This window comes from Camellia sinensis, chromosome 10, assembly GCF_055761805.1.
Source record: "Camellia sinensis isolate YWXY chromosome 10, ASM5576180v1, whole genome shotgun sequence".
Taxonomy (NCBI): domain Eukaryota; kingdom Viridiplantae; phylum Streptophyta; class Magnoliopsida; order Ericales; family Theaceae; genus Camellia; species Camellia sinensis.
Genome location: NC_138970.1, coordinates 4,171,996 through 4,197,397, shown reverse-complemented (window position 1 = coordinate 4,197,397; position 25,402 = coordinate 4,171,996). Strand labels below are relative to the sequence as shown.

The 25,402-nt window shown below is 32.7% G+C and overlaps 4 protein-coding genes across 5 annotated transcripts; 3 read left to right on the top strand and 1 right to left on the bottom strand.

Moving 5' to 3' along the window:
* The first annotated feature begins 581 nt into the window (after positions 1-581).
* On the top strand, positions 582-2,855 carry LOC114260460 (RING/U-box superfamily protein). 2 transcript variants are annotated; one of them, XM_028200599.2, is made up of 2 exons: positions 582-944; positions 1,125-2,855. In XM_028200599.2, the coding sequence occupies exon 2, from the start codon at positions 1,227-1,229 to the stop codon at positions 2,511-2,513; it is 1,287 nt and encodes a 428-aa protein (XP_028056400.1). In that variant the 5' UTR covers positions 582-944; positions 1,125-1,226; the 3' UTR covers positions 2,514-2,855. The 2 variants fall into 2 exon arrangements, with proteins under 2 accessions (XP_028056400.1, XP_028056401.1); XM_028200600.2 differs by having other exon boundaries at positions 618-930.
* Positions 2,856-8,362: 5,507 nt separating this feature from the next.
* LOC114260462 (homeobox-leucine zipper protein HAT2) lies at positions 8,363-10,911 on the top strand. Its single transcript, XM_028200602.2, has 4 exons — positions 8,363-8,860; positions 9,422-9,768; positions 10,112-10,191; positions 10,323-10,911. Exons 1-4 carry the CDS (start codon positions 8,641-8,643, stop codon positions 10,633-10,635), a joined length of 960 nt encoding a protein of 319 aa, XP_028056403.1. The 5' UTR covers positions 8,363-8,640; the 3' UTR covers positions 10,636-10,911.
* A 1,960-nt stretch (positions 10,912-12,871) lies between these two features.
* Positions 12,872-16,668, bottom strand: LOC114260461 (protein trichome birefringence). Its single transcript, XM_028200601.2, has 5 exons — positions 15,595-16,668; positions 14,564-14,756; positions 14,253-14,446; positions 13,991-14,149; positions 12,872-13,598 (listed from the first exon to the last, which is right to left on the bottom strand). Exons 1-5 carry the CDS (start codon positions 16,431-16,433, stop codon positions 13,244-13,246), a joined length of 1,740 nt encoding a protein of 579 aa, XP_028056402.2. The 5' UTR covers positions 16,434-16,668; the 3' UTR covers positions 12,872-13,243.
* A 2,771-nt stretch (positions 16,669-19,439) lies between these two features.
* Positions 19,440-20,732, top strand: LOC114260503 (uncharacterized). The gene is made up of 3 exons (XM_028200645.2): positions 19,440-19,736; positions 19,804-20,445; positions 20,499-20,732. Exons 1-3 carry the CDS (start codon positions 19,440-19,442, stop codon positions 20,730-20,732), a joined length of 1,173 nt encoding a protein of 390 aa, XP_028056446.2.
* Positions 20,733-25,402: the final 4,670 nt, after the last annotated feature.

The following is a 25,402-nucleotide window of genomic DNA, read 5'->3' as shown; positions in this document are numbered from 1 at the left end:
GTTGTTAATAAATTTAAAAGAAAAGAAAAATAGTAAATTTGTATTATTTTTTTACTTAATTTTTGAAAATAAATTAATATTTTGAAACAATGAAGAATGACATAAATAATTAATATTTATAATACTTGGTAAATGTAATACTATCATATAGGGAGAAAAAAAAGCAATTGGCTTCTGTCCAGTTCGAGATCCGATTAGATCGTACTGTTGGACCCATGGGAGTCTACCCCGGGTCCCGTTTTGATAATCTGAACCGTCTAATGTGTATAACTCGTCGAGTACTATACGTCTGTAAAAAATCACATTAATCGGATATCGATAGCTATATGATCAAATCAGTTTCGTATTAAAAAAATAGACGTGAACAAATTAACAGTTGACAAAAAACTGTTTTGATCACATAGCTATAGATATCCGATCAACGTGATTTTTTACAGGCATATAGCACAAGACGATTTTTACATATTGAAACAGTTCAGATTATCAAAATAGGACCCATGGTAGGCCTTCACGGGCCCAACAGTACGGTCCCGGACTGGACAGGAGCTATACCCAAAAAATAAAATAGCCTAGTGCCCTAATGCTGATATGGCATCACAAGGGGAGAGTAGACAAATACTATTTACTGCACCGCAGAGAATCTCTGTGGGTCTCTCTCTCTCTCTCTAAGCTAATGCTTACACTCGCTCGGCTTCTCTTTCATTTACCCCTTTCTTTCTCTCTTCTCTCTCTCAATTTTGGGGTTTTTCGAAGCTGAACCCAATCTTCTCCGTCTCTCTCTCTAGGTTCGATTGCACGCTACCATGGTGAATCCATTGAGATGTCACTCCAGTCAATCGAACACCACCACCGCCAATTCGTCACACTCGCAAATCTGAGTCTCGATCGTACCTTCAACAACGGTGCTTCTCAAAACCCATCTTGCTCGAGGTCTCTATCTCTGTGTAAGGACTGTTGAATTTTCGTATCTCTCTTTCTTTGAATCGCAAAACCCTTTAATCGCAAAACACTGTTCTTCTTAATTATTTTAGATTAGAGCGGTCGATTGCGAGGTCTCAATCTCAATGACCTTACTTTTCGTTGCTTTTTGTACGCTAAAGTTTGGTTTTTGATTTCGTGGTCAGATTGATTAGGGCTTTTTCTGAAGTTGACCGAAAGAGATTAGGGTTTTGATTGGATTGAGCAAAAAAATTAGGGTTTTCATTTGGGGTTTTGTTGAATTTTCAATGGAGGACGAGATACCGAATACAATGAATCTGGACTTGAATTTGGGTCCTTCTCCATCTCCTGATGATGAACCGGGATCGGGATCATTGTCCAGTGGGACTATGAACTTGGAGGAATGGATAGATGGGCGTGTTAATCGACTCAGAGAAACTTTGAGATTGAGAAATAGGCAGAGGTGGCGATCAGTGCGGCGACAGGGTCCGATTCCCCCTGAAACTAGAAACATTGCCATGGAATTGATGGCCAATTCAGGTAATGCTGCTGTTGGTAGCTTGCAAACTGGGGAAGGTAGTGTTTCCCCCGAGGAAAGAAATGCTGAATTAATAAAAACATGTGAGAATAATGCGACCGATGTTGAGAATGAATCATTAGGGAAAAAGGAGAATGAGGAAAAGGGTAATGGTGAGGATGGAAGCTTTTTCGATTGTAACATTTGCTTGGACTTGGCAAGAGATCCTGTTGTGACTTGTTGTGGTCACTTGTTTTGTTGGCCATGCCTTTATCAATGGATACATGTTCACTCAGATGCCAGAGAGTGTCCAGTGTGTAAGGGAGAGGTGACAACTAAGACTGTGACCCCAATTTATGGTCGTGGAAGCAATAACCGTGAGCTAGAAGAGGATCCAAGTCTTAAGATTCCCCTTCGGCCCCAAGGAAGGAGGATTGAGAGCTGGAGGCAAACTATTCAGAGGAATGCATTTACTATCCCAATGGAGGAAATGATTCGACGTCTTGGAAGTAGGTTTGATTTGACCAGGGATTTGGTCCAAGCCTTGCCACAAAATTCAGAGAGTGCTCGCAATTCACCTGAAAGAAACAACTCATTGCTCAATCGGATTCTGACTTCTAGGGGAATTCGCAGAGAACAGAATACAGTGGTGCCACCAGATGATGTGGTTGATGTTGACTTAACACAGAGCAGCCCTACTAACTCTGAGGTGGGTGAAAGCCGTTGGCTTTCATCCCTTTTACTTCGAAGATCACATACACATAGAGCTTCTACAATATCAAATCTTACATCTGCTTTAAGTTCTGCAGAAAGTTATTTTCGCTTCCATAATGTAGAAAGAAATCAAGAGCAGCCTCCACCAGTTGATGATAGAGATTCCATGTCAAGCATTGCTGCTGCTATACACTCTGAGAGTCAGACGGTAGATAATGCAGTTGAAATAGATTCTACAGTGGCCCTTTCTACTTCATCATCCAGAAGAAGAAATGACGCGTCAAGGGTTTCCGATGTGGACAGTGGAGATTCGAGAGCACATAGAAGGAGGAGATTGAACTGAAATAAGCTCCTTCCATTGAATAATTGTTCCAGAATCTCATGAGGTTTTAATATTCTCATCAGCTTTGTAAGTGCGAATGCCTTCATATAGCTTTTGCGTTTTAGAAGGCATTTAACTTATGCAAAAATCATTGATTGCAGTGAGCTGTTTATAAAATGAAGTTTTGATGCTTAGAATATGCAGTTGGCAACATTGTTGCCCTCCTTTAAGTGGTTTTTTTAGTTTTAGTTTGTATGGCAAATCAAATATGTAGTGAAGCAAGCAGGCCAACCTAATTTTTGCTTTTGTACATGATTCTGGAAACTCTAGCTTTATTCATATGTGAGCTTTCAATGCCCTAAATCATCTATGGTTATTTTCATTTATTTATGCAATTTTTATGGGTAAAACAACAGCTTCTTTCTGTAGTTCTTCTTATTGAATTTGTATGTGTGTTTTGGGTTGTTGGCTAAGCATAATGTTGTTTTTGTGGGGTATCTGTGTCAACTTACAGCAGTTAGTGACCCATTTCTTAGAAGTTAGTAACGTGTGTGGACAATTTCTGTAGACAAAATGTGTTATGTGTCTAGGTTTGAGTGTTTGAGTCCAGAAGATTGAAGGCGTTCAAAGACAATGTGACACGTGCTTTGGAATTGAAAAATGCAGCTTGTGCAAATGGTCTGCTGCTATCGTGGTTATTTGCAGCAAGTTGGGGGTGAGTGTTAATAGTTGGCTTCTGAAAATTGAGAATTTAAATAAAGTTTGTAAGGTGTGTAAAGGAATTGCAATGACTGGTGTGGAAAGGAAATTGAAAAAAAATTGTTTGTGAAGTTGAAATCACAATGCCTTGGGAAAATTGGGATTCCACCTTATCATGGATGGAATCTACATGATTTTTTAGAACGGGGTATCCATCCTAAAAGCCTTGTTTTCCAAATACGGGGACTTCAGTAATAATCTTTATTTATCTATTCTTCGATTCAAAGGAAATAGGAGCAAGAGTTTAGGGGGAGAGAACTAAGCTCTCCATTACACACCAGTCATATCTAAAGTAATAAAAGGCCCTGAGTTGGGCTGGTGGGTCATCAGTGACCACATAGTCTTGAGTTCGATCTACTCCTATTCTAGCCAATGCATCTGCACATTGATTTGCTTCCCGGGAAATAATTTTGATCTTACAATTAGTCCTTCAAAGCAAAAACTTGGCATCTTCGACCAAGTCTCTTTGAGGAAAGTTTTGGGGGTACCTTATTCAATTAGTTTCTTTGGTGGGAACCAAGCTTTTTCAGTAATAGTCTTCAGACTTGATACAAAGTCAATTTTGTTATTCATAATGACGGTACATGAAGAACCATGGTCCCGGACATAACTACAAATCAAGTTTTGACCTGGTTTCACTCCTTCGCTTTTGTTCAATATGCATGCTTTGAAATTGTCATTGCCCATTTGAGGAAACCGGTGCGAACTCACTTTGGTCTCAAGCCAATGTGCAGTCGTATATTCTGAGAAGCTTGCCATTATTGAACAAGATGGAGAAATGGAAACTGATGATCTCCAAAAGAAGGTAGATTCTATGCAGCTAACCATTATCAAACTTGATGAAGCTATTGAAGAGCTTGAAAAGAAGAAAAAGGCACTTTGAAGACGCTCGAGAAGAAGTGCCTAAAAAAAAGAGCGAATGTTCTAGATGTAGAGGGACCGAAAGGGTCTACTAGTCCTGTCCCGTTGCAGTTGATTTAGGTACCCATATGCTCGATAGTTTCTTGTGAAATTTCACCATTGAGATGACACTCCCCTTTATTTTATGTCGCTATTATTTGTGTTCTGGTTTGCACTAACGGTTTACAAATTCGCCTCTGCTATTATACATGTATATGAGTGCCAGATTTTTATTTTAGTAATACAATGCAAACAGAATTTTTACAGAGAATTCTGTGAAATTTTGCTCTCAATTTTTCATTTCAAACTAAAACAATCAACCGTTGCGTGTCATAATTTAAAAGTAATAGAGCTATATAATTCTTTTTATTCTTTTTGGTCATGTTTGTTTGGGCGGATTGGATTAGCATTCCCATGACTAATAGTCCTACGACTACAAATTCGTTGGATTATATATCCTATCTTAACTAATAGTCAAGTTTAAAATAATTAGTCCGTACTTTAATTATTTAACCAAACATCGGATTAATAATTTTATTGGACTATTAGTCCAATCCCAAGCTCATGTCCACCCAAACAAACATGACCTTTGTGTACTAATTTTTTCTTTTCTTTTCTTTTCTTTTTTAATTTTAGACACTCATAATTTTTCGTTCAAAGGCAGTAAAACAATGAACACAAATCAGCTCAAAGCTTCAACAATCTAAATTGATTAATTACCTAACTAAAGAACTTGTTTTTCTTTCCTCTCTTCTCTTCCAGTCTTGTACAACAATTTTCAAAAGATAAGCATAGAAAATGAGTCGTCCCAAGTAAATATAATTATAGTAATGATTACAATACTTTGTATTATTATTATTATAATTTTATAGAATCATTAACATGAAATAATGTCAAGGGGCATGCGGGTCCTTGTGTTTGCTGGTTTGACCAAATCACTTCTACTGCTCTTAAACCTTATTATTGTCAACACACAAAAAAAAAAAATGGTCGTGGATAAAATAATTTATAAACCAGTCTTTTTTTACAATTACGTTGTGTCTGATTAATAGATTTAGATAACAATTTAAAAAGAAAAAAAAATACAAGTAAAATATTAATAAAATATAACTAACTTTCATACTTTTTCTTTTTTCCCTTCTCAAATCACTTCTTAATGTTCTAATTTGATAAAAAGGATTAGTTTAAATAGTAAAGTTAATCATTTTGTGTTAGTTTTTTTACCAACATAAAATGATTTATCGTTTAATAAATTAGTTAATATTGATTAATAATTAGGGCATAACATTGTTGTAAGAACAGGTAATAACATTTCTCTCTCTCTCTCTCTCTCTCTCTAGATTATCATACTTATGATTAAAGCATGCATGACTTCAATAATTGCAATGATCCCAAAAGCATGACAATAGGTGACCTGGTCACTCACCTCCTCTAGATGTGTTCTTTAATTACCATGCCCTTCTTTGTAAAGCCATCCTCACGCTTGTGGGACCGCCACCCCACCCTCATTTATCAAAAACCCACCCAATTACAATTAAAAAAAAAAAATTCAATTTTTAAAAAATATTATTCTTGAATTTACTTTTTAATGACATGATATATTATGTATCGATTTTGAATAATACTATATATACTAATTAATATAATTAATAATGTGGTATAATTTAAGAGTTTTTTATATTTATAATTTGTATAATGAATGAAATCAATAAGAATATCATAATTAATATTGATACACTAATTAATATATTAATTAGTATATGAAACATCACCGATCAGTTTTTAGTTATTTTAAGAATCAATCAATTAAGATATAATCACTTTTTACATCAGCATGAATAAATTGAATAGTAATATTGTGAAAGTATCCAACCAAATCTCTCTTAAGAGAGGTTTTTAGTTTCTCAATATTTATTAGGGATTTTTTTTGATAAATTTTATTTAGAAGTATTTTAATTCAAGAAATTCATGAAGGAATTTTTTAACCCACTTAGTTCCATGTATTTATTGTTTTATTCCATAAAGTCATTTTTTTTTATTTACACTATTTTGTTAGACTCTTATACTCTTATATTTAATATTAATATTTAATGTTGGGGGAGAAGAGAAAAGGGAAAGGATCGAGATATGTGAAATTTCATACATAAATTAAATAACATTGATGTTATTATTTTATATTATTATATAATGTAAATATATTTTGAATTGACAATACATTAAAAATAATGTGAATATTCTCTCTCATCTGATACAAACGTTTACAACACATTTTCGAAAAATTCTCTCTCATCTAATGTAGTAATGTGAATGTTCACAACATGTGAACCTTCTTATTTTTAATTGACAACACATTAAAAATAACGTTCATTATATTTTTACTTGACAACACATTCTTATTCACAACATGTAGATATGAACGTTTATAACATGTGAACATTCTCTCTATCTAATATAGTGATGTGAACATTCACATTTGTATGTTTTAGTATGAATATTCACATCATGTAATTGACAGCACAATGACAAAAATTCATTTCAAGTTGAGGTTTGTGGGTGTGTAATTTGATGCAATGTTGATGTAAACCTTAACATCACTTTTATCACAACGTCATTTGATATGAACATTGACATTCACGTCATCTGATATAAATATTGACATTCACGTCATCAATAAAGAATCAAGTTTAATTTTTTGTGTGTAATGCATATCAACCTCAAATAGTAGTGTGTAGTTAATACATTTTTTTGGAGTTAAGATATAATGACAATCAACATTAAATATCAACATTAATGGGGGCCAAAAAAATTTAGGGTGTTTTGGTTTTCTTACCTCAAATAGGACATAATGGAATAGTCAAAAAAAATATGGGTTAAATGGAATAAAACTCTTAGAAATAGGATTTATCAAAAAAAAAAGCTCCCTATTTATTATTTTAAAATATTTATTATTAATTATAAAATAATTTTTTTATTATTTTTAACATATTTGACATAAAAAAAAAATACAACTCTCAAATAATACATGTTCATTAATATTAAAAATATCTAATCGTACTCGCCATTGGTTTGACCCATTCATTTGTGTGGTGGGTTTATGATAATTTCAATGATGATTAATGTTTTTCTATTAGAAAAAGAAACTTCAAACCTTTAATGATGATGAAGAAAACGATTTCCTTGGAATAGTAAGACATTGGTCCCATTTTCTTCTGCCCAAGTAAAACGTCATCGTTATGGTCAAATTTCGTGTAATCAGACCAATGTTTGTCAAGACTGACTTTTTGTTTGGGATTTTTTAAATAAATATATTTTTTAATTTTTTATAAAAAGATATTTAAAAAAATAAAAAAAAGATGTTGATTGATATGATTTAAAAAAGATAAAAAGTGTAGACTTATTTTGGGATGCCAAACCACCTGTTATATATAGATTCACACTTCACTCTAGTCTATAGTTTGTAAGACAAATAATTTAAATAAATTTTAAAAATATAATTATTAAAAAGTAAGGAGAAAAATGTTTTAAACTATTATCTTATGATTATTAAAGTCTCATTTGAAAACAGACTATTTTAATAACTTTTGACTTTTTACAAAAAAATGTCTGAAAAAATAGATGGAGTAATATAACAACTTATAGTAATTTTTTTATTAAAATATATAGTTAACAAACGAGACCTAAGTTTTACCTTAATAAAAAAAGTGGAGTTTAATAGTGAAGTTTTTAATCAACATTTTTTTTTTGTGAAAATAATATATAAGCATAATTTTATTAATTTCAATGCAATTTTTATTGAAATTAATATATTTTTAACACTTAATTATGTTCAAAACAATTATTACAGTACCATTTTAAGTATATTGTACTCCTAAGATTTATTGATTACTTGGATAAAATATGTGGGTATGGATTCTCTCCAATTTAATCTCAATTTACGAAAGTATTGAGATTTCGTGAGTTCATTTTGGGATCAATTTCGATGAACTGAACTGTTAATTTTTTAGACTTATTGAGTATAATATTTATTTGTATTACAACAAATATATGATTATTCTTAAAATTATAACAGCCTTTCATTTTTTTTAAAACAAAATGTAATTAAAATATATAGTTATTGATATATGATCATCTTAATTTTTTATATGAATATTCTATTAACGAGTATTAAAAAATAAACGATTCAAATTATTAAGATCTACCTCAAAATGAGTACTAAAGACAAAAACACTCTCTCAAATTAGATAGCATCAATGCCAAAGTAAATTGTTCATGTATGAACCGTTGTATATGAATGTAGATTCACGTGTATTTGTCAACCTAGATTTGTCGGTCAATCTTTACTACCCCAAAACAAAGCCAAAATAAATCAAAAGGACTTGTTCGAGGGGTTGTTCGTTTATATATCAAGGACTTGTTAACGTTTTATTTGGCTCACAAGTCCTTCTCTCTCCCTCGTCAATCAAAAACCATTCAAAGCTTTTAGTCTAACATGGAGTTGGGTTTGAGTTTAGGAGATGCACATTATGCACCAAACTCATTCTCATTATTAGGACCTCTTGACAGATCAAAAGACAAAGGTGAAGAACAGAGAAGAGGCTCATCTTCATCATCAGATTCACAGCCAGTACAGCTTGATCTTCTGCCTTTCACTCCGGTTCCAAGAAATCAACCAACCTCACAGTTTCGCTTTCCATGGCTCACTGAGAACTGTAATAATACTCACTTTTTTATTACTTTAAAAAGCTCATTCTTTTTTCTTCTTTTTACCTTGATTTTTGTCCTTGTCTATACGTTTTCCATCTTTTTATGATCTGGGTTTTTGTGGGTTTTTCTTATTTTTTTCGTCACTTGGATGATTCGAATGGTATTAGTGTGTGTGTGTAAATAGAACAATAATTTTGATTATTTCAGAATAACTTCTCACAGTAAAATATAAGTTATTATTGGTTCAAAATAATAAAATTCACAATTTTAAATGAAATCAATGAGTTTTTTTGAACAATAGGCCCATAACTGTTACCATTTCCTTGTATTTTTTTTTTTTTATCTCCTTATGTTTTTGGACTAATTATACTCACGGTCTTCAAAATATGCATTTTATTACACGGTAGTTTTTAATATTTTGAATATGATTTGAATTGATTAAGAGAGTTGGGAAATATTCAAAATTTTGATTGCATAGCATTGCTTCTTGATGAGTCTTTTGACTCTCTGCTTATTTTGGTGGTTAATTTGATTTAGCTAACTTGGGTATGTTGAACTTGTGACAGTGTTATCTGAACCTGGTTCATCAGATGGATCACGAAGAAGGATAGATCGTGTGAACCGCCTGCCATTGGCAGTGGAGGATGGGGAAGATGGAGGATCGCTATCGTCCCCAAACAGCACGGTTTCATCATTTCAGATGGAAGACTTGTCAATATATACAAGTGGAAGAGTCAAAAGGGATTTGGAGACAACTATTCTAAATGAATTTGACAAAGATCATCAAAGAGGTGGATCTTCAAGAGGAAGTGATGAGGAAGAGAATGGTTTGGCTAGGAAGAAACTCAGACTCTCCAAAGAACAATCTGCTTTTCTTGAGCATAGCTTCAAAGACCACAATACACTCAACCCTGTAAGTAAAACTAGATAGACATGGTCATTTTAGATATGAAATTAACATTGTCAGACTCTTAATATTATCAATAGTCTCTCATATGGAATACCATGCTCGGGTGGATTATTAGTTCGAACTTCAAGAAATTTATGTATTTTATTCAATTATTAATCCAATCACAAGATCATGTACCCTCAACATACATTCTGATAGAAGAGCTTTAGAATCCAAAGTATCTAAGATCAAAAGAGTTGTCACCTGAATTTTGTGGTTTAAAATAGTTTAGTATCTGTTTTTCTTGTTTTTTAACATAGGGTTCCTCTCATCTATTTACAATTTATGTTATACACATATTTTGCAGAAACAGAAGCTTGCTCTAGCAAAGCAGTTGAATCTCCGTCCTCGCCAAGTAGAAGTATGGTTTCAGAATAGAAGAGCAAGGTATAATTTAAATATATATATATATATATATATATTGAGGATGATTTCATATCATTCTTTAAATATTTGTGTTGATAGTGTGGATTACTTCAACAAAATAATTTGTTAAAATTAAAAACAACTAATTACAGGACAAAGTTGAAGCAAACAGAGGTAGATTGTGAGTACTTAAAGAGATGCTTTGAGGCACTGACAGAAGAGAACAGGAGGTTACAAAAGGAGCTTCAAGAATTAAGGACTTTGAAGGCTTCCCAATCTTTCTACAAGCAGCCTCCCGCCACCACTCTCACCATGTGCCCTTCATGCGAGCGTGTCGCCTCCACCACCACCACCACTACCACTGTGGCCAATCCCACCACCACCGGCTCTGCTGCCACTGCCACTGCTAACAATACAGTATATCCCTTTATTAGCTCCCAATCTCATGCACAAGAGGCTGCTTAATCCATGAGATTAGATCAATACCAGAGTGTAGTTAGTTTCTGCATATACATACGTCTGTATCATGGCCTTGTTTATAGTGGTTTCATCAAAAAAAAATTCCACTTCAATGTATGATTTTTATTTTTTAATTTTTTTATAGGTTCTGTTTTGGAGGAAGAGATGAATTAGTGTATGAGAGTGCAATTTTTTTTTTTTTTTTAGGTTCTGTTTTGGAGAAAGAGATAAACTAGTGTATGAGAGTGCAGAGTGCTAAGACATAAGAAGAAATTTTATTCAGAAGATTTGTCACGAATTAATTTTGGGTTTTTTTTTTTTTGGGAAGAGCAATTAACATGACTTGCAACCTCATCTATCCAATATGAAGAGAGATCAAAATTTCAGAAGTCTGAGTCTGCCTACAAATGTGGGCCTTGGCTTTACAAGATTTTTTTTTTTTTTGTCGTATTTCTTGCAGATAGTGTGAGGATTCAGGTTTACTAGAACCAAGAAAAAAATAAAAATAAAAAACCATACCTAAACAATCCCTTTCATAGCATTCATTTTTTAATGCTAAAAATAAAATAAATAAATAAAAAAACACTGCAAGCATGCAAGCAACAGCAATGCAGTTTTGTTAGTTGGAGATACAATCATACATGTCAAATGACAGGCATCATAAAAGAAAATGTTTGGTGGTTCAATTCTGTGGTTTGAATGATTCGAATATGTTAAAATAATGTCATTTTATATTCAAAATGACAGTTCGAATATGTGATGTCATTTTTACACTCAAAACGACGTCGTTTTGAGTGTTTCGAGCCATTCGAGTCATATTTTTTCGGACCACCTATCATTGTTGATCATAAAAATGGTGAAGTGGGAGAAAAATGTGAACTCTTTTATTCTTCCTAGGCCTCGTTTGGGAACAAACTTTTTTAGTAACTTTTTGACTTTTTTACTAAAATGTGATGTAAAAAAAATTAATATATTTAGAATGACTTTTTGACTTTTTACGAAAAGATGTACAAAAAGTAGAAAAAAAAAAGAGAATCTTTGACTTTTTAGTATGAATTGTTGATTTTTTGATTTTTTTAAATTTTTGACTTTTTTACTAGAAGGAACACTTGTCAAACGAGGCCTCAGCAGTGAAAGTGTAAAAAATAAAAATAAATTTTAACAATGCCGACATAAGCCTATTTTAACTTGATCTATAAAACTATTCATTACAAAACAAAAATAGACCCCAAACAAAAAACTAAACTCTACACCCAAAAATAAAAAAAAATAAAATAAAATGGTGGACCAAAATTTGAAACATGACATGAGAGAGAGAGAGAGAGAGAGAGAGAGAGAGAGCCAAATCTCAGCAAAAAGTATCAAAGAGATTTCAGGCGCTGGCCAATTTCAACGAAAGGAAAAAGAACGATCAAAGTTTTTGGTCTCGTTTTTCCAAATCTCAACTCCGAAATTTCGCTGGTCATTTTCATGTTTCCAAACTTAAATCAATAGAGTATTAGAGAGGTCCACAATGGTAGCTCTTGTGATCAAACATACCCACAATTAGGTGCCCCACACACTCAACCCCAACACCCATAATCTAGGCATGACATATCCTCTCTCTCCGCTTAAAATTTTCTAGGATGACCGACATCACATTTGTCTTTTTAAAAATAGACGGTCTATATTCAGAATCACAATTGTTGTTCATATTTTACATGGATTATCTACACATTAAATCCTAAAAGATGAACAATTTAAGATCATAGAAGTGAGCTCGGAGTGAAATCCAAAAAATAAGCAAACGCAATTACTTGGTCATGTCTCCAGGTTATTGTGCTTTGAAATTTTTTATTATATCGTGTGCATTTAGACAGAAGAACAAAGAGATTTAGGCGGAGGATTCCAAACCAGAGTTTTAGACTCAACAATTAGTCTAGTTCTGAAATTGGTAGATCAACAGGGATCAAACATCCCATGTTCAAAAAAAGGTACAAAAGTAAGAAACTATACCTAATTTTGTACATGTTCATCAAAAGCAACAAACAGTTAAAAAAGAGTCCATTGAGTCATCATCAAGCCAAGAAATAAAAAATGGAAAATGACAAAGTAAAAGGTTAACAAACTTAAACTATTACTCCAGGAGCATTAAAAAATTGCATGCCCATGAATATAAAAATTTGACCACCAAATCTTGAACAAAATAATCAGACAAAGGCCAAAGGTATGCAAAATGTTGGAGGGAGAGGATGAACAAGAATGATTAAAACAGTCATTATTTTATTATCATCAATAAACAAAACAAATAAACAATAATTTACAATCTTAAAGCCTTAAATTAGGGCTAAAAAGAAGATTACTGGAAAGAAAAACTTCTAAACTGTCAATTTAACCATCAACAGAATATTTCCCACTCTCCTCTTCTCACTCTTATAAACAATATACATGTTGTAAGGCCACTTCTCACTTCTGTTTCTTTCTCTCTCATAATTTGTACTAAACAAAGTATTTCTGGGATCTTTTCCAAGAAATCGGTTGTTTGTTTCTATATTTTCAAATATTCAAAAAAAACTACAGAATTGATAAACTATTGATGTTTCAATAAATATTGCCTCCTAATGTGTTTGTTTACCTATGGTTTTTTCTGTTGCTGCTTTTGCTTTTGTTTTCTTAAAAGCTCGGCGTAGAGAAGCTCATTCCACGCATCGGGCACCCCAGGGAGGCACCAATGGCTGCAGTCTTGAAACATCAACGACGATTTTATCTCCTCTTTTGACAATTTTTTCTTCCTATAGATCGATGGGTGGCCATCCTTCCTATAATCCGTCATTCTCGTGATGTTCATATAAGTGACCTGGATTTTCTTCATCCCTTTTAACACCGATTCCATCATTCTCATCTTTGGCGGATACTCAGATAGATAGGTCTCATTCTTGATGGCCTCGCTTTCGTGGTCACATTGCCCGCCAGAATTCCATTGTCCACCACTTTACAAGTCAAAAAATGAACCGACTTTAGTATTAAATTTTTAGTTCCAAAGCATCGATGGTGATGAAACTGAATATTGCCATGGAAAAAACAACAAAATGGTTCATCAATATGCATAGCATGTCTTGTTCAATGTATTGTTCCTATCTTAAAACAACTTGAGAAGAAAATAATACCTGTGCAAAGGTTGATCATGTATCAGACTACATATCGGTATGGCAATAAAGTTATATATCAGACCGATATTAGACAATATTCAGCAAACAGTGAAAATGTGATTTATGTTAAATAATTTTAGACTTAAAAATAGCATTGCACAGCTTCAATTTGTTGTTGACACCAAACTATCATGTGTTTTCATTTTACATAATTGTATGGACTAAAGACATACCGGAAATGAGTGGCTGAATAACCTCTGAAGAGTACTAGAGTTTTTGTTGGACTTATATTCGCATCAACCCATCTTGCCCATGTTGTCATAGCTTTCCGAAATGCTTCAAGAACATTCAGTTCGCTGTACACATGACTACCTTCTTGGTAATAGTCTTCCCTGCAAATGTTTCACCTTCGTTAGTTCTTGTTCTTGCCAATGCCAAACCCAATTAAATTTTATTTCCGGGTCCTAAAAATACTTCATATAGTTTCATTTTTACCCTTTCGAAGTTTTCTCATGAGTCCACCAGTGTCCCGTGTTGAAGACTATGATGTCTGCTGTCTTATATTGATCAGCAGACCTCTCGATTAAATCAAGCCGAAGCGTTTCCTTCTTTGATCCATTTTTGCCATTCACTTCCCATTCTTGAACCAAGAAAGGAGATACAAAGAACTCTATAGTGCAGTTATAATCCTACACATCCATCGATTCATACCCACAAAATACAGAAATTTCACTGAATTAATGACATATACCCAAATGAAATTGTTTTGTTATAGAAAAAGGCATCAAATATTGAAAACAACTTACTTCGAAAACGAAAGAATAAGATGCTTCCGATCGAAAATGGTGCCTGCCAGATGCTTCATAAACCTTGGTGTGATCTTTTATGGAGTTTCTGAGAATGCAAACCAGAGATTCCCACATATTCCTGTTGAGAGAATCACCGACGAAAACCAATCTCTTTCCTCTCAACAATTCCAACATGTCACTCCCATTCAACCTGTATGTAGCAAATTCATCAATATCATTTTCAATCTTTACATTAATGTTTTTGTTTCTGAAAAAACGAAAAATGGAAATGAAAAACAAAAACATGAAAACATATTCTAGATTAGGCAGAAACAGAACACATAAATCAATACACAGTGTACACCTAAATGAGCAGAAAATATGTAAGATCCACTAACTATCTGTCTCAGTAAAACACTCAAATTTTATTAAATCAACTGAAATGGAAAAACTTCCAAAATCAATTCTTACAGAAAAGCAAGAAAAGATCACAACTTCGCCAAATACAAAACTCAGTAAAACAGAATCCCAAATAAATAAATAAATAAATTTGATGGATAAGTTGGAGCAAAACCCAAGAATCATTATTATATGAGAGAAAATTGCAGAAAATCAGTAACGCAAATATAATTGGAACAAAGTCTTGAAAATGAAAGATGATTAATCATTTAAAGCTCAGTAAAACAAAATTCAGACACTCAAATTTATTAAATCAACTAAAATAGAAAAACTTCCAGAAATTTCAGGAAAAGATTACTACTTTACCAAATACCCAATTCAGTAAAATAATAATAATAATACTAATTAAATTAAAAAAAATAAGATTGATGGATAAGTTCAAATTTTAGTAGATCAAAACCCCGAGGATCGGGATATCAGGAATGAACAGAAAATAGTTGAAAATCTCAGTTGTAAAAATCCCAAAATTCAGATGAAATAGAATGACAAGAAAATACTAAAAACTTCACAAACACGACTTCATCAGTTTCAGATGAATCAAAAAATCACAAAATGGAAACAGAAAAAGCAAAAACACTTTTACTATGTACCTTGGAAGAGTGCAACCCTTAGGCTTCCATTTGAGTTTAAGGTAACCATTATCAGGTCTTCCATTGACAAAGCAATTGAATTGCTCATCAATCAATGAACATGACCCAGGTTTATACAGAGGATATGAATCATCTCTCACCCAATTTCCATCAAAAAAATTACAATTCATCAAAGACTCCACCAAATTCTCACTCCCCTGTTTAGCAGACAAACCCACATTAGTCCCATTACTCTGTTTCTTACCCTTCTCTGTAACTTTCACATCTTTATTCCCTGTAGAATTTTTTCTAACAGGGGAAGATGTTAGCACTGCATTTACAGTCCGATTTGGAGCCACAGGAGATTTTGGGGCCCCAATTGTGCTCTGATTTGGCTTCAAGACTTCAATTTTATCATGTAAATCTTTACTCTGAGTCTGATTTTGGTTTTGGGTAGTGGGTGATTGAACTGTGGTGTTTTGGGATCTGGAAGTGTTGTTAGGTGGTGGAAGAGGAGCAAAATTGGGGACTTGTTGGGATGAGTTTGGGAAAATGTAAGAGAAAATTGAAGAGAAGTGAGATCTATAAGATTCATCAGAGAAAATTGTTGGTGAAGATGTGATTGTACTACCACTAGTACTACTGGTACTAGAAGTAGAAAAAATGTTGGTGAACCAAGAAGAGGAAGAAGAGTTTGAAGAAGGGTTGAAGGCTAAGAAAACAGTGAAAGCAAGGAAAAAAAACATGAACCCATAAGCAAAAGCCACGGTTTTTTTGGTTCTGCGAAGAGAGAAGAGGCTTCTGAGTTCTGAGATCAGACTTCCGCCATTGATGGATGCTTGTTTTGCTGCATCTGCCATGTGGGTTTTGTTGAGTAGTATCTGCAATATTGGAAACACTTGGAAGAGAGGGAGAGAGAGGGAGAGAGAAACAGAGTCACATGTGCCCGTGAGGACTCGCTGAAGGAGAGAGAAAGAGAAAGGGAAAGAGACACAGAGATTTATTACTTTCAGCAGACGAGAAGATGTTTGTCACTTGGAAGCTTATCCTTTTATTAGGCAAAAAGAAAATTTGTTACGCAAATAATTTTGCCATGGTTTAGCATCGGATTATTAAGCTTTCGTTTGCGAGGTAAATTGGTTTTTAATTATTTTAATTTAGGATTAAAAAATTTGGTTTGGAAAAGATTTTTGATTTTTTTAATTTTTTTGTGAAAGAAAGAATGTAATGATTATAAATTAAATGTGATGTTTTGTCTTATTAGACTAAAAAACTTATTTTATTTTTTGTGACTAAAATAGTCAAAAAGTCCTAAACTTGACTTTTCAAACGAAACCTAAGTTAAAATAGTCATAAAAAAATAAAATAAATTAAAATATTAATAAAATAAAATATCATATTTAAATTATGATTATTATATTGTTTTATTAAAAAATTAAAAAAAATAATTTAAACGAGATTTTTTAATTTTAAATTAAAATAGTTAAAAAAATAAATTAAATAAAAATGTCAATCTATTTCCCAACCAAGCTTTAGTCAATTTGGAAGATGTTTGAGAAGTGATTAATTTAATTAATTTTTTTATTTTTTATAAAAAAGATTTAATAACAAAAAAAAAATTAGGGTGTGTTTGATTGGACAGATTGGATAAGGGGGAATTAGAATCCATCGAACTTGAGTCCTGAGACTGTGAATCTCCGGACTATTTGGTTTGGATTAAATATGTATCTAGTGTTTGTTTTTTCATGGGATTAGATGTTTAAAAAGAACTATTTTTAGTGAGTCTAACGTTTGGTTAGACGAACTTGATAGAATAAATAAACAAAAGACTATTTTACTATTTTTTAATTGTTTACTAAGTAATAGCAATATTAAACATATCTTTAATATTTTAATTATTTTTTGCTAGATTAAATAAAAATTTGTTTTATTTTATTTTGTACAAAATTAAATAAATTTATTTGTTTAAATTAAATAAATAAAATATCAATAAAAATATATGTTATTTTTTTAATTAAAATTTTAAATAAAATTGTTTTTAAATATAATAATAATTAAACAATGAAATTAAATAAAACATCTATTGACATTTAAATAATGAAATTAAAGAAAATATAAACAAAATTTTAAAATAAAACATCAATAAAATATCTATAAAAAATTATTTATAAAAAATAAAATAAATAAAACATTAATAAAAATTTAAATAAAATTATTTTATTTTTAAATTGAGACATTTAAATTTTATTATATTTTACTAAATGTAATACATATTTAAATAATAGAAGATCAAAATGGTCATTTCATCACTTAATCCCAACAGTAAATAGTCCATCCAAAATTGTCTCACATCCCCCCTAAAATAGTATAATCCCCCATATTGGGGATAAGGAGTCTGGCTGGACTCCCTGTTTGGCGGACTAAAAAAAAAAAACAAACGTCGAATTGAATGCTTCTCCCGAATTACAATTCACACAGTAAATAATCTCCCCTTATCCCCCAATCAAACACACCCTTATGTGATTGAATATTTTGATTTTTTAACTAAAAATTAACACCTCAATGGGAAGTTTTAGATAGTTGTATGCTTATTCTAAACCTATATTAATATTTTGAACCGATAAATTTATAACTTGATTAAACATTCCAAGTTATGCGATCAGCCCAAGTTTCACTTTAAAAAATGAACGTTAAAATAAATATAAATCAATTACGTGCCTATTTATACATCTCTATTTTTATATAAGAAAATATTATAAGACCCAAAATTAGATAAAGCCTATAAAATTGATGTTTTTACATAAGTAATCTATTTAACCAATTATTAAACCAAAAAAATCTATTTAACCAATTCCCACTTAGGGTTCGTATAGGAAGTGGGTTGGTTTAATTTTTTGTTTTTTTTTTTACTATTTTTGTCTGGGGTTAAAAAGTCTCATTTGAGAAAAGTTTTTAATTTTTTTGACTTTTTTGTGAGAAAAAAAAATATAATGATTATAAGTTAGATGTAATATTTTGTTTTATTAGACTAAAAAGCCTATTTTATTTTTTATAACTAAAATAGCCAAAAAAATCTCAAACTTAGCTTCCCAAACGAAGCCTTAAAAATTTGAATTGTCATCAGAACATACTTGAAGGAAAATGAGTGGGAGCTCTAATTAGAGTTACCACTAATGATGTGATAGTGGGTCTCACATACTACCACAGCATGTGTTGTTCCTATTCTTTTTTATTATTATTACTTTTCCACCTCATTAATGGTGGATTTAGAGCTACAAAATTAGTGGTTTCTAGCATGATTGTTTTATTATTTATAAATCATGTTTTCATTTCCTTAGCTTTCAGTGGGAGAACGGTCATGTTGTTAAGAAATGATTGTCTAAAAGCATCTCCAGCAAGGATAGTTAAAATAGCTATTCAAAATTTCACTTAACTATTCAAAATTTCACTTTACTATTTTAGTTAGTCATTTTTTTGATATACACTCCAACAAGGCTATCTACTTTAGTTATCTTCTATTAAAATATTCTTATACTTTAACTACCTTCTTTCCAATCTAAAAAAAAAAAAAAAACTAACTTCTTTCAAATTATTATTTTTTTCATTCTTCTAAATATAATTATATTTTTGTGAAAATTACATTTTTCTACTATCGTATTTTTCAAATGGTCATATTTTTTCAACGGTCATATTTTTATAACGGTCATATTTTTGCAAATTTTTACAACGGCTATATTTTTGCAACGGTCATATTTTTGCAATGGTCATATTTTTATACTTTTCTATTATAAATAAGACATTACCTATCATTTGATCTTACCCTCAACTCAATTTTATACTTCATCCAAACTTTCATATCTCTCTCTATGGCTTCCAATTCTCTTTATGATATGCTTGTAAATGACTCTGACTTCTCTGAATCTGATGACGATTTGGAGATGCTCAAAGTTGTTACTATGGATGAAGAACTACTAGATAATGAGATAGGATCAAGCTCACGTCGTGGTTCTGTTCGAGGTCGTAAAGTCATTCATCGTGATCATATTCAAGGTCATGAAAGGCTTTTTCTCGACTATTTTGCTAAATCGCCTATATATCCTCTTGAGCTATTTCGAAGGAGGTTTCGGATGAAGCGTTCACTTTTTCTTCGAATTCAAGCTGCAGTAGAAGCACACGATCCATACTTTCTCCAAAAAAGAAATTGTGCTGGTTGGTTTGTCTTCTCTTCAGAAGATAACTGTCGCACTTAGGATGCTTGCTTATGGAGTAGCCGTTGATTTTATGGATGAATATGTGAGAATTAGAGAAAGCACTGCAATAGAAAGCTTAAAATATTTTGTTAAAGCAGTTGTTAATATTTTTTCTAATGAGTATTTGAGGTCACCAAACTGTAATGACATCGCTAAACTACTAGCGGTTGGTGAAAGTCGTGAATTTCCTGGAATGCTGGGGAGCATTGATTGTATGCATTGGAAATGGAAAAATTGTCCGACTGCGTTGAAATATGTGTATACTGGTCACATTCATGAACCAACAATTATTTTGGAAGCTGTTGCATCTTATGATCTTTGGATTTGGCATGCATTTTTTGGATTACCTGGGTCTCATAATGATATCAACGTGCTAGAAAGGCTTTTTGTATTTACCGAACTTGCTCCAGGGCGTGCTCCTGCGGCCAATTACACCATCAATGGTAATGAATATACAATGGAATACTATCTCGCCGATGGTATATATCCACAATGGTCAACATTTGTGAAAAAAATTCCTTCTCCTCAAGGAAATAGGAAAAAAAATTTTGCAGCAGCTCAAGAGGCGACAAGAAAAGATATAGAACATGCATTTGGAGTGCTTCAAGCACGATTTGCAATTGTGCGTCGACCGACACGTTTTTGGAATACTAAAATGCTTAATATATTATGAAGGCGTGCATAATTCTACATAATATGATCATTGAGGATGAGCGGGATGACAATGGAGTAAAACACTTCAATTATGATCAAATCGATGACAGTCCCCATGTAACAGTGTTACAGGAGAGAACTACTGAACTTATGGAATTCATTCAATGTCATCATAACATTAGAGACAGGCAAACACATTCTCATCTCCAATCGGACCTTGTCGAACACTTGTGGCAATTACACAGCGAATTGTAAAAGTTTTGAATTTGAAGTTTCATTTTATGTAGTATGCTATTAGTTTTGAATGTAATCAGTAAATGCTTTTAATTTATGTGTAATTTTATAATTCTATATGCCTTTTAATTATATGGTTATCATTTTAATTCTATATGCCTTTTAATTATATGGTTTTCACTTTAATTATATACCTTATATATATATATATATGTATGTATCTATGTATAAATAATTAGCAATGTAGAGAAAATAGCAGCAAAAAAACCAGCAAAATAGTAGCAAAAACACCACAAAAATAGTAACAAAACAGCAGCAAAATTAGATCAAAAACATCTTCAAGAACATATAACTTACAAATTCATATATTCACAATTGAAAAAATTAAGAATAAAGCAGTTGGAAATAGGATGCTCATCATCACTTCATTCATCAATTCCATGCCTGAATCAACACAAACCCTCAATTTCTTGTGTTCCCTTGCTTTTGCAGTGCTGCTCATCACCACTTCATCATCACCACCATCAGTCCAATCTTGATCAATATCTTTCTCATCTTCATCACCATGATTAGCAACACGATAAACTTCAACATGGGTATGCCCTAGGCCATCAAACTTGCCAAGCTCACAGTCCATCAAGTCATCACAGCTGCATGAAAGTGCATCATCTTCTGCTGCACCCATTAGCTCTGCATCCACTGCAGCTATATTTAGCTCAGAAATGGCCTCTAAATCACCTGTGGCCTCAAGGAGCATCATAGAAGATAAATCAACAAATTCTTTCTTCTCATCCATCTTCCTACACGGGAGGATAAGAAGAATTAGTTATTTGGGATAGAAGTGAACCTTCCTATGCATATAGTTGCCCATATTGATTATTGTTGTACAAAATTGGGATAACCCGCACCTCTGATTAATGTTAAACTGTAACTGAGAATGATAAGTAACTGATTTGACTGAAATTCTGAATTGATTGCAAGAGTATATTGCTTTACTTGCATTTCTATCTGTTTGTCATTTGATCGATCTGTTCATGTTTTAACTTTGAACTGCAGATTGAAGGTCTTATCGGCGACCGAATCTGAAATTGATTAGCGTTATATGCTAATTGGAATTTATGTGATTTTATGGTAGGTTTAATGAAAATTTGATTTGGAACGATTAAATTAGATTAAGGCCAAGTTTGGGAAGTCCCAAATAATCCATCTTTTTATCTTTTTACCATCACATCACCTCCCTACTTTTCTGCACATCTTTTCGTAAAAAGACAAAAAGTACACTTATTTAGGTCATCCCAAACAACCCCTAAATAATGTTAAATTGCATTAGTTGTGTTTATTACACAATTGCCACTTAGTGGCTTGATTCAAGACCATTCTTTTTCTACTTTACTCATGTTTGATATGTCATCCATTTCATCTTTGAGACCAAACGTGTGAGAGATAGAGAATTGGAAGAAAAGAATTGATTCAACAAAGTTTGGCTTGGAACTTAGGAGAAATTGAAGAGAGATTGTGTAATTGAAGCTTCAATACTTGGAATTCAAAACCTAGGTAAGGAATTCATTCTCTCAATTGTGTATTTAAGTTGTTTCTTGCATGATTCATGGAAATTTGGAGATTAATGTCAAGTATTGGTTTAAAATGTTGAATTGAGAGTTAATCCTTGCATGCATATGCATATTCTTGACTTTTGGAGCTGTTTCATGAGAATTTCCACGTGCAAGTTCATATTTTTGTTATGGTCCATGAATTCATCATGATTTTGAGCTCAACATTGCATTTGATCTTGTTTTGAAACACTAGAGTTCATGAGAACTCATGCATGTATGATCTTGCAATGTTCTTCGTGCTTACACTTAAAAATTGTGTTCAATTGTCTCACATTTGGGCTTGATTTTACAAATGATCTTCAAAAACATGTTATGCTATGAGTTTCTTAGAGTTTTCCAGAAAATTAGCCCAAGGGGATCGAATTTGAAGCTTTTAAAGTTGAATTTCATGCTTGAGGTTCAATCTGAAAATTTCAGATTTTGGACCCACGCTCGAGCGTAGGACTTCGCGCTTGAGCGTACATTCTGAGTCATGCACCTCTGCTCGAGTGTGGAAAGTCACGCTCGAGCATGAAAAGTCACGCTCGAGCATGAAATGCATATGCCCAGAAGTTTATGTGTTTTACAGTCCGCTCGAGCAACAAAAGTTCACGCTCGAGCAAGGACCTGAGTCTCACGCTCGAGTGGGGGTCGAGCGTCCGTTGAGCGTGAATTGCATGCATCCAGCACTTTTCATGAAGTTTGTAGTCCGCTCGAGCGTAGGAAGTCATGCTCGAGCGGAGCTCCTTTGTCTGCATGTCCGCTCGAGCATAGAAAGCCACGCTCGAGCGTGGACTCCTGTTTCAGCAAATTTTGAAAAGTGTTTTAAAGTGTATCCTTGCATCCTCTTTCCATCCTAGGCATTCCTAAGCCATGTTTAAGGCAACTTAATAAGGATATTGATGTAAAACCACACCGAGTCAAGATAGGGACTAAGTTGTTGATTCCCGAGTGTGTAACTTAGTGTGTGTTCGTTTTGTAACTGTGTAGGGTTGGCACCCGAGGACGCCCACTAGCTGCTTATAGCCCAGTGCTCTATGAGTAACAATGTTGTAAAGATATGTTCGATTATGATTATTTTCTGAATAATCAACTATTCTGCTTACTGAAACGTTATTGTTTAATGAATGAATATTTGTCCTATTTATAAACTGTATCCGTGGCATCCATAGCAATTCACTGTTACTGTACTGTTACTGCTATTGTCACAGAGATCTCTGTCGGTTCCCATGTTTGGAACTACTACTGTTTACTATTATGGTGGCCATCAGCTGACTGTTCGGTCTGGTAAGACTTACTGTACTATTTTTGTTATGGGATGCACCACATATAACTGCTATGGTTTCTAAGTGACTGATATGACTATTTAATTACTGAAGGGACATTCATTCTTAACCTCTTTACATAAATGTTATTCACTAGGCTTTAGCTCACTGTTTATATTTATATGTAGGTGTCCAGGCACCGAACCGGAGCTAGATGCGTCGGGTTAACTCCCTTTTGTCAAGCCAACCTTTGTGCCTCACTTCAAGGTTCCGAGTCTGTTCAAGCTACGGTTGTTTTAGGGTGTTCAGATTCACCCTTCTGTTTCTGTTTTCTAATAGATGTTATACACTTTTACTGTACAATTATGGCATAGAGATTGAATCCCTAACTTGTATGTATGTATATCTGGTATGTAAATGTGTTTTGGTTACGAATGTGACTTGTTCATAAAAGTCTTTTTGTATTCAAACTGTCACAGCTCGTTGGACATCTTTTATTTACTGTTTTGGCTTCTGCCAGACCCTTTACTCTGTATTTCTAGCATTACTGTTATGTAGGACTTCGGTAATCACGGATTACTGGTCGGTTACGGTGCTAAACCCATAGGAGCGGGTTTGGGTCATGACAAAAATATAATGATGATTAATTAAAGAAAAAAAGGAGTGATGTGGGCTGCCACCTTTTTTCGTGGCTAACTTGACAAATCTGAAGCCATCTTATCTTCTAGAAAGAATTACAATCATAACCATTAGAAAAACCTTGATTAAGAGTAAACACCTCTATCAAGTTAATTATTTTTATTTTCTTAAAATAAATAGTCAATCGTAAAAAATTCAACCCCATAAAACTATCAAGCCAACTATAGTAGCATTTGTTATTGGCTAGTAAAACATTAATAAAAGATTACTTCATATCTAAGGAAATATTCAAAGTGAATAGAGAGATTGTTTAGAATGTATTTAAAAAATGTTTGTTTAAAAATAGAAAAGTACCTTTCTAACTAAAATTTGACTAAAATTTTAGTTAGTTTAATGAGATACTCTTTGTCAAAGAGAAGAATGCAATATATTTTAAGAATGCAATATATTATTCAAATTTTAGTGATCTATCATAATGTACGTTGCTCATCCTTGATTAACATCAAAGCATTAGAAAAATAATAATATTGCAGATTATCTAAAAGAGACTTGGTCATATTCATACTCCATTATATTAATGAGATTTGGTCTTCTAGAATACAACTGCAAATGCCACATCATCCATTATATTTAACTCTTATTTTTACTGGAAGGGTAAAAGATGGCTCCAGCAGACTCGCTCAAGCATCGCTAAGATGATTGTGAGTTACAGTACCTCGCCAGGACAAGCGAGGTACTGTTCATGCACCTTTTAATTTTTTATTTGTTTTTGGCTCTTGAATTTTGTTTTTGGCAGTAAATTTTTTCCCTTATTTTGGTGCTAAAAGTTGTATTAGTACCTCCTGAACAAATCCATAAAGAAAGCATTCCAAATCTCACAAACTCTCTCATCTTCTCTATCTTTTTCTCAAACTTTTTGCTCAAGGGAGGTAATAAATTTTGTTATTTCTGTTTAATTGTCTATGTATTTGTATTGCACACCATATGTTTGTTGTAATTTCTGTTAGAATATAGATTGTAATTATTTGTGTTATCCCAGATAGGCAACCCAAGAGGGGGGTGAATTGGGTTATTAAAAATTTCACAATATTAAAAATAACACAATATTCAGAATTTTAATAAATAAAAAAAAACAGACTAATAATTATCAATATAAAAGTAGAAGAGATAGAGAGAGAAAATCAAACACTGCGAT

What these genes read in the sequence shown, in the direction of transcription:
- LOC114260461 (XM_028200601.2), bottom strand. Translation starts at nt 16,433, where the DNA reads ATGGCAGATGCAGCAAAACAAGCATCCATCAATGGCGGAAGTCTGATC. An exon ending in CTTATTCTTTCGTTTTCGAA is followed by an intron (nt 14,447 to 14,563) that starts GTAAGTTGTTTT and finishes ATGGATGTGTAG; the next exon opens with GATTATAACTGCACTATAGA. An exon ending in CATGAGAAAACTTCGAAAGG is followed by an intron (nt 14,150 to 14,252) that starts GTAAAAATGAAA and finishes AAACATTTGCAG; the next exon opens with GGAAGACTATTACCAAGAAG.
- LOC114260462 (XM_028200602.2), top strand. Translation starts at nt 8,641, where the DNA reads ATGGAGTTGGGTTTGAGTTTAGGAGATGCACATTATGCACCAAACTCA. An exon ending in TCCATGGCTCACTGAGAACT is followed by an intron (nt 8,861 to 9,421) that starts GTAATAATACTC and finishes AACTTGTGACAG; the next exon opens with TGTTATCTGAACCTGGTTCA. An exon ending in ACCACAATACACTCAACCCT is followed by an intron (nt 9,769 to 10,111) that starts GTAAGTAAAACT and finishes CATATTTTGCAG; the next exon opens with AAACAGAAGCTTGCTCTAGC.
- LOC114260460 (XM_028200599.2), top strand. Translation starts at nt 1,227, where the DNA reads ATGGAGGACGAGATACCGAATACAATGAATCTGGACTTGAATTTGGGT.
- LOC114260503 (XM_028200645.2), top strand. Translation starts at nt 19,440, where the DNA reads ATGGCTTCCAATTCTCTTTATGATATGCTTGTAAATGACTCTGACTTC. An exon ending in TTCTTCGAATTCAAGCTGCA is followed by an intron (nt 19,737 to 19,803) that starts GTAGAAGCACAC and finishes TCTTCTCTTCAG; the next exon opens with AAGATAACTGTCGCACTTAG. An exon ending in TTCAAGCACGATTTGCAATT is followed by an intron (nt 20,446 to 20,498) that starts GTGCGTCGACCG and finishes TATATTATGAAG; the next exon opens with GCGTGCATAATTCTACATAA.